We start from the raw sequence: 12,982 nt of genomic DNA, 5'->3' as shown, positions 1-12,982 counted from the left end.
AAAAAAAGAAAAAGATGAATTAAATTCATCTAATGTTAACATATATAAGAAGCACTTTCAAATACCAAAGCTAGGTTGTCATTTGTGCAAAGAGCATGTACCCCAGACATTTTTATGTTTAACTTATTCAAATCAGTATTGCCTTCCTGTGAAATGCTTATAAGCTTAGAAAGTTTATTGAATGTCTTTGGAAGATTATTCTGTTTCCTTTGTACCAAAATGATACTGAAACAGGTTGTTTGCCTCACAAGTGTGGAAAAGATAGTAAGGGTAGGGAGTCATTTTTTATTTTCTGTCCTATATCAGTGTGAATCTTTCATGTGTGGCTTAGTGAACCAAGAGAATATAAGCAATTAATATAAAATAGCATGTGTGTCTTACGAGTACATACTGTAGTAGTTTCCTGGGATCCTTTTTGTCATCTACCTTTTTTCATAAGTGGATACTGGTAATAAAGAATAGATTTGTCTCAAGCTGAATTAAAGAGTAATATTTTATCTCTAAAAGATTTCATTTTTTTTTTAGCACATAAAACTTCTCCTAGTCTTTCACCTGTTCCTAAAATTGTTAATAAATAAAATTTCTAGCTCAATGACCTTTTAGACTTTTAAGAAGTAATTTTACTTCTTAAAGTCATAGTTATATGCCCATGAATAGTTTTTCCTTTTGGAAAAAAGCTTAGTAAGTATTGATTTAACACACATCTCTAAATTTAAAATAATATCTTATATAGGAGGCTTTCTTTTAAGCTTCCTTAATTTATCAGATTTTTTTTTTTAACAAAGCAACCTCATCTCAACTCATGAGAATATCAGTCAGCATCTCGCTGGGAAGTCATTCAGTCTCTGTCTTTAATGAGGTGATCTTAGGATGTTTTCTTGAAACATAGTTCTTAAGAACTGAACTTTGAAAATTCCCATAAGAGAAGGTGATTGGGTGCTAAGTGATATCTCCATATATCCACAAATTATATTACATGAAAAACTAGAGTCCTTGTTTTCAAAAACTTTGTTCTGTGTCTTTAGTGTTAAATTATTTCTTTTTTTTTTTTTTTAATTACACTTGAACATTGAAGAAAAGGTTGTTCTCTTGTTAAAAAACAAACATGTTCTCCAGGTGTCTAAGTGGAGATAAGCTTGGGCTACTTATAGGTAAACCAATAATTAGTACATTCCATTCACTCAGTTACTCGCTCAGTCATGTCCGACTCTTTGCGACCCGGTGGACATGGGCTCCTCCATACATGAGATTTTCCAAGCAAGCATACTGGAGTGGGTTGCCATTTCCTTCTCCAGGGGATCTTCCTGATCCAGGAATCGAACCCAGGTCTCCTGCATTGCAGGCAGGAGCCACCAAGCATACAGTACATTCTAGAGTTACTCATTATAGGAAGATAAGATCAGTAAAAGCAAACACATGTCAAGTCTATAAATACAGGAAATGGTTTCAGTTTCTCAAGGAACACTTTCATAACGCTTCTGGTGAGAGGCTGGTTGTATTAATAGGTTCACTTGTTCTTTAATTATTTCTTGCTTTTTCTATCCTTAATGTTTTTGTTTAGATTTTTTGCCATGTTTTGATTATATCACAATCAAAGGAGAACACTGAACTAAATTTCAAAAATCTACTTGTATTTCTGAAAGTCCAGTTTCTACTCATCTTGATGACAGCAATAAAAGAGAATAATCTTACAAGGCAAATGACTTTTTGCAAATCAACTCTTCAAGTATCTGGCAAGAAGATTACAAAATTTAACTTTCTAAGGCCTAAAAGTATTTCATGATGGATTCAGTTATTGATGCGAGATGCTTCATGGTTTTCTACATGCATGTTGTCTGAAATGTCACATATATCTGGTGAATCCATTTTCATTACCTCATTACCTTTTTTCTTTTTGTTGTTTTGATAGCCGGGTTTCCCTTATCCATCCCCTCATCATCACTCCGGTCTGATCTCCTCTCCGATCAACTTTGAGCACATCTATCACATGACTGTTAATTCTGCTGAAAAATTTCTCTCTCCTGATTCCATAAACCCTGAATATTCCCCGTCTCTGCGCTCTGTCCCTGGTACACCAAGCTTTATGACTCTGAGGGTATGAAAGCTGAGTTAGGTGTTAACTTGTACTAACCACGTGCGGATCTCTGCCTGGCTTCAATAAGTAACACTGCCAAGGGGGTACATTCTGTGTACGTTTTCCTGTGGCCTGTTTCTCTGCTGCCAGACTTCTATCCTTCCTCTTCCTCCTCTTCTCTCTTCAAGTTCTACTTTGTTTCTTCTTTTGAGGAAAAAGATAAGGACTAGGGAAGATTTCAGTTTTATTTCTAAAACAGTATTGGAGGTTTTTCTATGTTTAATATAAGATAATCCCATCATGATATATTTCATTACAGATATTATAAGAAATAGCCCCCAAGTAAGTCTTTATTCTGTTAAACAAAAAAACAGGTCCTAGAATTTCTGAATTTTTAATAGCTTGTTAGCTCATTAACCAGTGCAGTTCAGAGAAATTTTTAATATTTAGTGAAGTCTGTAGTAGGCCTGTCTACAGGCCTTATATCTACAATAAACCCCCTTCCAAAGAGCTCACAATTCTTAAAAATATAAAGTATAGTAGTATCAGTGACTAACAGGAAAAATTGCCAAAAGAAGGTAGTCTTATTAGTATTTGAGTTGCTGATGCACCTTTAATGCTAGTCAGGATGCAAAATAAGAGAAGTAAATCAACACGACAAAAAAGCAGAGTGTGCTGCATTCTGGGGGACCGCGGCCTGGGTCCTTCCATGCAGCCTTGCATCCTTGTAACTAGCAGCTCTGCAGTGGGCAGAGAGCTGGCAGCCATTCAAGCTGAATATCCTTATTTCCATCAAGAAATATGTACTGATTTCAAGGGGGCATTTTCTCAAGTTTGTCTTGCAGATAATATTTGGATTACATCACGCAAACCCATTTCCTGTAACTTAGAAAAAAAATAGCATCCATTTTTTATCTGTATATTTAGTCATTTTCCAATAAGAAAACTATGTGTAGGGGGAGTTTATTTTTCTATTTTTGTTTGTATTATAAAATTATTCTAAATTGTGTTTTAAATGTCATTGTCACTGACATTATGTTATTTACATGTCTTGTTTGATGACATACGATTACTTATGATAAACTAAGCCTTAGTTTGTTTGCTTGGTAACAGATTACAGTGAGTGGATTCTAGAGGAGGTTGTTTAACGAATCAGTCAAGAATTTTTGATATAAAAGATGGTGGAAATGTTACTTAAGTTAGTCATCTATAAAAAGAAACACAACTATTAGTGGACATTTTGCCCTAATCTTAAGCATATTTGTGAAAGGACCGTCAGATTAAGTTTCATATTACTTTATACTGAAGTTGAACGTCAGCTGGATGAATGACAAAACTGTTGGATTTGCGTATTTTTTTTAATTTTTCCAGAGCACACCTTCTGCGTGTCGTTCTTTTATTACCTCAATATTCAGTGTTACTAAACCACTGGTATTTTTATAGGCCTTCATTTTTGCCATTTTTCCTAGAGTAGGTTTGTTTTATAGAAAAGGACAATAACAAGGTACCTTAAGGTTCATAGCAGAGACAATAAAAGTGGAAAGGTTGCAACTGATACCCTGTCTCTCTTGAGCTTTCCTCTGCTGCATCGTACGCATGTCACTGGCACCTCACATGGCTCCCGTGAGTGGATGTTGAAATGCTAGCACTGACTGTTTCCATTTTAAATTTTTTATTTTGTTAGAGAAAAAAAAAAGGTAAAACATTTGCTTTAAACAAATAACACAATAAGAATTACATGGACTTTGCAACTTTGATATATGAACCAAAATGGCAGTGGTGGTATTTGAAGGCAGCCAGCCTGCCAACTTTCAATGTGTGTGATTCTTTAAACTGTATGAGTTGGAGTTTTTCAAGAGATGTATTAGCGCATGTTTTCCTGATTGCTGGCTTGGGCCCTGCGTTATTGTGTTGTCGTAACCTTCTCTCAGGTACCAGCCAGCCCCAACACCCCTTCTGGTCTGAAAAGTTTGGGGCCGTGAAGGAGCCGTTCAGAAGGCTGGACCTACACCCCACCTGTCTAGGTGTCTGTACCTTTCAAAGCATTCCGTAGCTCATTCTCCTACATTGGGCCCCAGAACCATTCAGTATTAGATGGAGAACTTTCCCCCCAGCGTTCCCAAGTTAAATCGCCTCACCCAGGCTGCGATGGTCGCAGAGGCCATAGTTAGGACTCGCGCTGCTTTGTCCGTGAGGCGGGGAGGCTGCCTGGTGACCAGAGTGGGAACATGCAAGTGGCACTTTTGGTATCAGAACAGTAGAAGGAGTACTTGAGAAGAACATGCTTTTAAGTGACTCTCTTCTCAACAGGCTGAGTCAGCTTTTGAGTTTTCCTAAGGAAATAAAAATGTCAGACATAGTAAAACCTTTGCTTCAGTTCTCTGCAGATGTCCATGTAATTCTGCGTTTCATTGTCACTTCTAACCATATAACTTTCACTTACTGTTCTCACAACAACAAAAACTTCTTATTTACTGATAAGTATTTCGGTGAGTATAAGGATAAGCACTTACGTTTGATTGGCCTGAGGTCTATTTCTGTTAGGGCTTTAGCACCTTTGTGGGTGGGAGGTATTATATAATTTGTTTTGTGTTCTGTATCACTATAGACTAAACAACTTTATTTCTTGAGATTAGGGTGAAAAATAGACCTCTCTGTCGAAAATCAGTTTCTCTCTGGATGAAGAATTTTTCTTTCTCTTTTGATCCTAGAACCCTCGGCCTCAGGAAAGTCGGACAGCATTCAGTGGCTCGGTCAGTATTCCGTCTATCACCAAATCCCGCCCTGAACCCGGTCGCTCCATGAGCGCCAGCAGTGGCCTATCAGCAAGTAAGTAGCCTGGGCTGCAGGAGGCACATCCAGAGCAAAGCAGCAGCCATGCACTCATGCATCACTGGGTGTCGGTGTCTCCGAGCCGGCTGGGTAACGCCTTGTAGGCGCAAGTGCAGGTGTTACAAAAGTCGTCATGGGGTCCCTCTAGAGGTCACAGTCCATCTGGGAGACAGACAGGTAATACTACAAACCATGATGAGAAGTGCCCAACCTCCCAAATCACCATCTAGAACTCTGGGGAAGAGACCCTGCCTAGGACCACAGTTTTCAGATTGTCCCCTTTGCTGTTCAGTCAAAACAGCCCATCTCAGTTTTTTAAGATTAGGGTGGTTTGACTGTATGAAAGGAATTCTCCCAGACTTGAAAAGAAAAAGTGTAAATCACAGAGGTGAGGTTCTATAAATGATCACTAGGATGGAGGAAAGGAGCCCAGGAAGAACGCACTAAGTGCTAGGCAGCCCTGTCAGACACCATCCTTCTGACATTTTATTCTCTGTGTATTGAGAGCTCAGTTCCCACAAGACCCCCATAAGGTAGAATTCATTTTCTTATTTATAAATGAAGAAAACTGAAACTCCGACAAGATAACTTGCATAAGGTCACACACATTAGTAAGCAGAGCAGCTGAACTCTATGGTGGTTTGGGTTTTTTATTCAGAATGACAGAATTTTTAAAACAGTAACTCCACATTATGGCTTTTTGTTAAATTGAAGACTATACTAGGTGTGGAATTGGAAGAGAAATCTTAAAAAAATGATTTATGCCTTCATTTAGGTTATAATCTAAGACAGAGAAGATCGGCAACGAAAAAGTAAAGAGTGCCTATCCAAAGAAACACATCAACAAATGAAAATCAGCACGTCTAGCGACAGACACCTCTAGAAACAGGATGGAGTGTTGGGAGGGAGCAGATCTCCTAGGGAGTGAGGCTCAGTCAGTGGTTCTCAACCTGAGATGCATTCTAGAATCATCAGAAGGGCTTTTTAAAAGTTAAGTTGGGAATTCTGCTTTTGTTGGTCTGGGACTGTTGGTCAGGGGCCCAGGCACTGGTATTTTTAAAACTCCATAGTGTAATATGCAACGTACACCCAGCACTGGTAACTTCTGCAGTAAGTAGATTATGGTGACACATTTGAGGGGCTCAGGAAAGAAGCTGGAAGGAAGCTGTCAGATCACCAAGGACAGGGCTTCAGCAGGCAGGCTCCTGGTCAGTCTATGAAGACATCTGAATGTGGGTGATCATTAAGTACATATCCTTTGACAGTCACCTCTTGACATTTCACTGAATTCTGAATGTAACGTAACTCAATTTTAGGGATTTGTTAAACCAGCAGGAACTCGAAACCATCGATACCTTGTAGTTGTGCTAAAGCCTCAACACATCTCAGTCTTTCTTGAATGGTGATCTTAATATTGAAGCTCAACAGAATTAAAACATGTTTAGGTTAAAAATGAAAAAACAGTAGGGAGTGCTAAGAGTTGAACATATATAGGTGCTAACAGTACCCCAGTATTTCCAGAATTTTCTGGTCATCCCCTTTCCTCCTCTGGGTGGTTGCCAGTCCTCCTTTGATGTGTCCCAACTCTAAAATCAAAGCAGAGGGTGAGTTTAAAGAAACACACCTTGTTTTTTATCTGGGGCGTTTTGCCCTGTGGAATGAAAACGCTTCTGTTACATTTTTGTGTCTTTAATGAAAATTCTCTAGAGGCTAAGTGGCAGCTCTGCATCATCAGGTGGCAGGTCTTCATTTCTCTGAGATCCGTTCTCCTCGGCTTCATTGCTCAGCATGTGTGCTTTGAACATCTGCTCCTTCCCCCGTTCTTGTCGGGGGGCCTCCAGAGGCAAGGACCATCCATTAAAAGAATGGCAGGCACATAATTCCAACCTAATGTCCAGATGCTATGAAAGACGTGATGAGAAGTACTGTAGGAGCCCCAGGGAGCAGAAAAGACTCACTGAGACAGTAGCACATGGGTGGAGACTTGAGGCATTGATTCTGCAGAATCGCCTAGCAAGCAGGGCAGCCCGGGCACAGCCAGTGAGAGCAGGGCCTGGCGGCCTGGCAAGTGCTGCCCACTCATCCAGGGTGGCCTTCAGTGTAGCCAGACTCACTGTCCATCAGTTTGCTTTAAGCAGGAAGGAGGGCTCCTCACCTCAGCTGTCTGTGTACTGTCTAGAGGGTTGTCCCCTTCTACATGTGTAAAGTTTTACCTGAACCATCTGCCGTAGGGTCATCTGCACAGAATGGCAGTGCGTTAAAGAGAGAATTCTCTGGAGGCAGCTACAGTGCAAAGCGGCAGCCCATGCCCTCCCCATCGGAGGGCTCGCTGTCCTCAGGAGGCATGGACCAGGGAAGTGACGCCCCAGCGCGGGACTATGACGGAGAGGTGAGTGCCTGTGGGGAGCAGCTCCACCTGGGAACGGGGTTCACTGGAGAGGTCCTGAACCAGACAGGTGAATGTATTTCTTGAAGCCGTTCTGCCGCCTGGACCGCAGCAGGGATCAGCCACACGCTCCAGCAGGGGTGGCAGAGCCAGTCACTTGGGTTGCAAGCTGCAGTTACCCTGGAGGTGTTCAGACTTCTAGCTTTCGTATGAAAATAGCCTACATTTCCAAAGACCTGCAGAAAGGACTAGGAGAATTTGTTATATTCTGTGCCTCTTACTCAGCTCAGAAAAGGTGCTTTCTACCCACAGTAAAGAAGTTATGCATGCATGCTAAGTCGCTTCAGTCGTGTCCAACTCTCGGTGACCCTATAGACCATACCCTGCCAGGATCCTCTGTCCATGAAATTCTCCAGGCAAGAATACTGGAGGGGGTTGCCATGCCCTCCTCCAGGGGATCTTCCCCAGGGAGGAGGAGCAAACCCAGGGAGCGAACCCAAGTCTCTTATGTCTCCTGCATTGGCAAACGGGTTGTAGAAAAGTCATGTCCAGTCATTGGCCAGGGTGGCTGGAGAGGACCCGTGGTGGCCTGAACCCCTCCTGACCCTCTGCTGCTCCCTGATGTCTTCCTCTGGCCTCCCAGGACTCTGATTCTCCGCGGCATTCCACGGCTTCCAACAGTTCCAACCTGAGCAGTCCTCCCAGCCCAGTGTCGCCCCGGAAGACCAAGAGCCTGTCTCTGGAGAGCACAGACCGCGGGAGCTGGGACCCATGAGCGGGAGCTGGGACCATGAGCAGCCTCCGCGCTCAGACACTCTGGGCTCCTCTCCACTGCCCCCCTCCTCTCACTGTCATCTCTTCCCCAGCCTCTGCCTGAAGACGCCAGGGCCGACTGCAGTAGCGGGCGGGGGTTCGGGAATTCTGCCTCTAAGACTTTCATCCACGCCCCCTTCGACTTAACAGCAACAACCATAAAGGCAAACTTTCACTGAGCAGCTTAGATGAATACTGATTTCATTTCATACACTTAGCGTTGCTTTCCAGACTATTTCACCCTTCCCCTAAAAAGGTAGCTTAAGTAGACAGATTCCACACATGTAAGCGATAAGAATAAGATTAGACAGACATTATTTTCACAGTAGAGTCTCATGTAGCCCTGAGACAGCACGTGGGGCTCGCCAGTGGGTCCCGGGCGCGCGCCAATCCCCTTCAGCACCACAGTGAATGTCAACCTGATCGTTGCCAGTAAATCCCTTATCACTAAAACGATGCATATTTTACTACAAAACAAAGTTTAAATACACAAATGTAGAGGTTAAGTACTGAATGTATATAGTAAAAAGAAGCATCTTGTATTCAACAAAAAATGGATGCATATATGAGAGATCATTTAATTTAAAGAACTGTGTTATTTCCTGTCTGTTTTCCACCTAAAAAATGAAAGGGTAGAAAGGCCTGGCACTGATGTGTAAAGAGGGAGGGCGGGAGGAGCAAGCATCCCCTTACCGCCAGCTCTCACGCTGGGTGGGGGAACCTGCGTCTCTCACACTGGACGCGGGCACCTGCGAGCTTTAGGAGATGCTCCGAGGCTCTGGTTTCATCGGTTTGGAGTGTAAACTGGGAACCAGACTTGTAACATTTAAAGCCTCTTCAGCAGCATCATTAAAAGGCAGATTTACTTCTGTCCAAGACATTTCTATTTCTAGCAGTAGAATTTGAACCGCACTTCTCATCTGTTACTGTATTTTGGTATCTTCTGCAGATGAATGTAGAAACGCAATTTTGTCACCTTCTGGATCCCTTCCATCTGAAAGGACACAAGGAATGGCCATAAACAGGTTCAGCAGAGTGCTTTTTTCCCTTGGCTGGTCTCCTCCCCCCTTGCAGTGAGGCCTGTGCCCCCAGCTGAGCCAGCTTCTCTTCAGAGAGGGATCTGTTTTGAGGGGGTGTCAGCATCCTCAGATAAGCCTGGGAAAGGGGGTTAATTACCAAATAATGTAAAACCTCAAATGCAAGGACTTGAACAGCCTTAACCAAATACTCTTTCCCACACGGAGTGGGAAGCGGACAGCTCATCCCTGCCGCACACAGGAAATCAGCCCGGCGTGGCCTTCCTGAGCGGGTAAGCTTTGCCTCCCTCATAGCTATATTGTGTTAGTCCCATATCCATTTGGATTCCTGCTGTTTTAATTGCCATAAGGAAAGAGATGCAGAATCAGGAATTTCTTTCTCCAGAGTCATTTCACCAGTTAAGCACATGAGTAGAGAAAGATAGAAATAAAAATATCTGACGGTCATATAGAGAATCTGCCTCTCTTTTACTTTTTATCTAAATTTCCCTGAGAAGTACCAACAGATTTTCTGCTGTCTTCTTTAAAATTCAGCTGAAATAGAAGACCGTTCCTGCCATTGCTTATCCGCATCTTGGTGTGTGAGCACTGTCGTCTTACCCGCCCACCACCACCTCCACACCCGCACACACACACCCGCCGCAGCTATTCCGCTTCCCACCGCAGGCCACAGGGAGCTGGACTATTCCCAGAGGATACCACTCTCAGGAGCAGGTCACTGAGGTTCAGGGAGGGAAGAAAGGGTCCTGTGTGGGCATTATATTGTGAAATATTACAGTAGAGAATTTTAAAATAATAACAGGTTTGGCATTTAAACATCCTGAACTTGGCACTTGCTCAGATTTATGTTTAACTTGGATGGGCATAAATGACTGCACAATTCTAACCTTCTAAATCCTTTGCTTTTGGAAGAGAAGTGTTATGTGGAAAGACTTTTGTGCGTTTAGATTTCAAGAGTCAGACGTTGAGTCTGGTTACTGCCATGACTCCAGTCACTCCTTACGTTTGGCACTTCCCAGGAGGAGAGGGAACCTGCCAGCCGGCTGCTGAGCGTCTGTGGCCCACTCCCCTTCAGACCCTCCCACCCTCTTCTTTCCTTTCCCCTCTTCCTGCCCGCCTTTTCTCCTCTGAGCAGAGGCAGATCCAGCTGAGATTCACTGGACTCCACACTAAGCCATTAGTTTATAGCTTTGACAACTAAGTTTCTGTTGCCTGTAGGTGCTTATTTCTTTCAGATGCTTTTAGGATCAAAATAATAACCATACCTGAAGTCTGGTCACCAGTATAATGAATCATACCCTGTAGCCCCCCAACAGGGCAGATAAGGGCTTCTCCTGGCTGTCGGGCTCACTGGGAAGTGTAATACTAATCCAGTAGATTATACTCCAGTAATCTGAAATGGTCTTAGCAGTAGCAAGAGAGCAGTCCCAAATGTGATTCGTGTCCAATAGGAGGAGCCTTGGGGGAGAAACACTGCCAAGGTTGGCAATCTGGGAGATATTTTCCCAAGATAGTGATCATTCAACTGGGTTTATCCCCATTCTCCAATATGAAGCAGTTACCTTCAGAAGCTTCTTGAAAAGAATGATTTGGGAAATGGGGAATGGATTCTAGAAAAACAAAAAACAGTGATCACTGAAATGGATCAGTAACAAAGATTAGGGAACAGATGTGATGTTGCTGTCTGAATTCATCCTTTGTTTTCATGCAGGACATTCAAAGAAACGTATGTGGAAGCAGGAACTTATTTCTCAGTAGAAAGGAAAAATAAGAGGCATTTCTGGCATAGTCTAGATGTGTTGATATTTGGTGCTATCTATATTCAGCCAATTTGTTGTCTACTTTTGAATTCTACTTTAATCTTGCTATGTGCTTTGGGTGTATAAAATTACATATATACATATACACACACACATATATATATATATATATATATTTCTTTTTGCCAAAAACAGAAGCCTTCCTCCTTGTCAAATGATTGCTAAAGCAACTTTTTTAGTTATGTGTCTGCACACACACCTACACTTAGTGATTTAATCTGCTTTCTGAGGGAGCATAGTTTTAAGGCTGTGAAACACAACTAAAAAGGGCCCATCTATTTAATTTTCCAAGCAGAGCTTGTACCCAAGCTTCAGGGAAGAATCTGAAATCCCTGTTTTGTTTACAGCAACAATCTGTCATTCCCCAGCTGGTTCTCAGCCTCCCTCTGCCTTCCATATGGTTAGAGTCATGTCATTTTGTTTCTTAGTGGCCACATCTACTTCTATGAAAGACCAGTTGCATTTCTATGGACTCTCAGGTATCGTTAAAGAAAAGCCAGAGTAGAGGTGGGCAGACATCCCTGACCCCCCAGGTAGAACAGGGCTGTTTACTGGCCTTTGTCACAAGCTCTGTGTTCTCCCAGCTCAGCGGAGCCCTGTCAAGCTCAGCATCTGCTCTCTGGACAGAGGGGCGTTCTCAGCAGCGGCCAGGCCTCACCACTGCCCAAGTCTGCTGGGCATAATTGGGAAGTGACTGGGCCCCCCGCTCCCCTCCTCTCGCTGGCCCAGCCCCTGCATTCATTAGATAAGCCGCACGGCATTTCACTGGGCCCATCTTAAAAACCTCTTTCCCTGTTATGACTTCATTATGACAAGTCCAGCGTTCTGTGCAGAGCCCTGCTCCTAAGGGGCCCTCGCTTCAGCTAGAGCTCTGCCTCGAGTCTCAGCGCTGGTCGGCAGGCCGGGCGCTCCTCTCCCTTCACAGGGACGACCGTTACACACACAAACCTTTTCATTTATGGGGGGAAATTGATGAAAACAAATCAGCCTTGAAATTTCATGAAAACAAAATGACCTGCCTTTTTATTTGATAGTGTAATATCATTTATTTTATAAATTTTTTAGGGTTTTTTCTCATTGTAATATTATTGTACAGTTTTGCATGGCCTGGGTGTAATCATTTTTTTGTTTAGAATATAATGCTGACAAATAAGTGTGTATGGAAGGGGAAAAGATAACTGCTTTGGCCTCTGATCACTCTTTATTTTGTTTGGTTTTACCCCCTCAGTGTCTTAGGGAACTTTATAAGGAGATTCTCTGCTACCAAACAATGGTGTGGATTCTTTTGCACAGAAATATTTAAGGTGGGACAGTCAAAAATGTAACAAGACTCCTCGCCGATATTTTATGTTGGTATCACTTAATATTAACCAGACTCTGATGTATTGCAATAAAACAGGGAACTGTTAGAACTGAGTATATTGTCTTTTTTCCCCTGATTAAGAAGTCTGGGGAATGGTGAAAAGGTGACTGACTCTTCATCTCTCTGAACCCCAATTTCTGCCTGTCTCCCCCCTCAGCCAGCTTCCTCGTTACTGGAAGGATGGGGATAATCTGGGACTTTTCTTAGTTCCTTCCATAGCTCAGGTGAGAACAGTGTTTGACTCTCTTGAGGCTTTCGGCTCCCTTCTCTGGTCAGAACGTCCCTGGTGCCCAGTCTGCAAGGCCAGGCTTTGCCTGCGCATTTGTGGGCCGCCCTGCTGTGTGCACTTGCCACAAGGGAGCCCACCACACGAGGCCCGCCACCCCCCCAGCCAGACTTCCCAACCTGTGCCACCGCCGGCTGAACGCGGCGACTGCTTGCTCTTCCATCTCCTACCTGCAGAGCAGCAGCAGACACGGCCCACAACTTGTGCTTGAGTTAGAATGTCAGAGCTGAGGACACCCAGGAAGCCTGGGTGGTCTTAACAAAGGAGATCTTAAATTGGCTGCAGCTAAATAATTATTCTGAGACCCCTCCCCATTCCATTTCACATGAATGGACATTTCTGTCACCTGTTGGTTCACTGTTTGAAACCGT

The 12,982-nt window shown here is 43.1% G+C and overlaps 1 protein-coding gene across 12 annotated transcripts in view; it reads left to right on the top strand.

The window, feature by feature from the left end:
• Nucleotides 1-12,374, top strand: part of CDC42BPA (CDC42 binding protein kinase alpha) — a 296,694-nt gene extending 284,320 nt beyond the window's left edge. For 7 of the 12 annotated variants that reach the window (XM_055582031.1, XM_055582035.1, XM_055582032.1 and 4 more), the window contains 4 exons: nt 1,910-2,095; nt 4,786-4,903; nt 7,138-7,295; nt 7,936-12,374. In XM_055582031.1, coding sequence (XP_055438006.1) covers nt 1,910-2,095; nt 4,786-4,903; nt 7,138-7,295; nt 7,936-8,067 — 594 coding nt within the window. In that variant the 3' untranslated portion in view covers nt 8,068-12,374. The remainder of the gene's footprint in view (nt 1-1,909; nt 2,096-4,785; nt 4,904-7,137; nt 7,296-7,935) is intronic. The other 5 variants (XM_055582040.1, XM_055582039.1, XM_055582034.1 and 2 more) reach the window with 1 other exon arrangement.
• Nucleotides 12,375-12,982: the final 608 nt, after the last annotated feature.

Source organism: Bubalus kerabau, chromosome 5 (assembly GCF_029407905.1).
Source record: "Bubalus kerabau isolate K-KA32 ecotype Philippines breed swamp buffalo chromosome 5, PCC_UOA_SB_1v2, whole genome shotgun sequence".
Taxonomy (NCBI): Eukaryota; Metazoa; Chordata; class Mammalia; order Artiodactyla; family Bovidae; genus Bubalus; species Bubalus kerabau.
The sequence above is the reverse complement of the archived record's forward strand: the minus strand, read 5'-3'. Positions and strand labels throughout refer to the sequence as shown.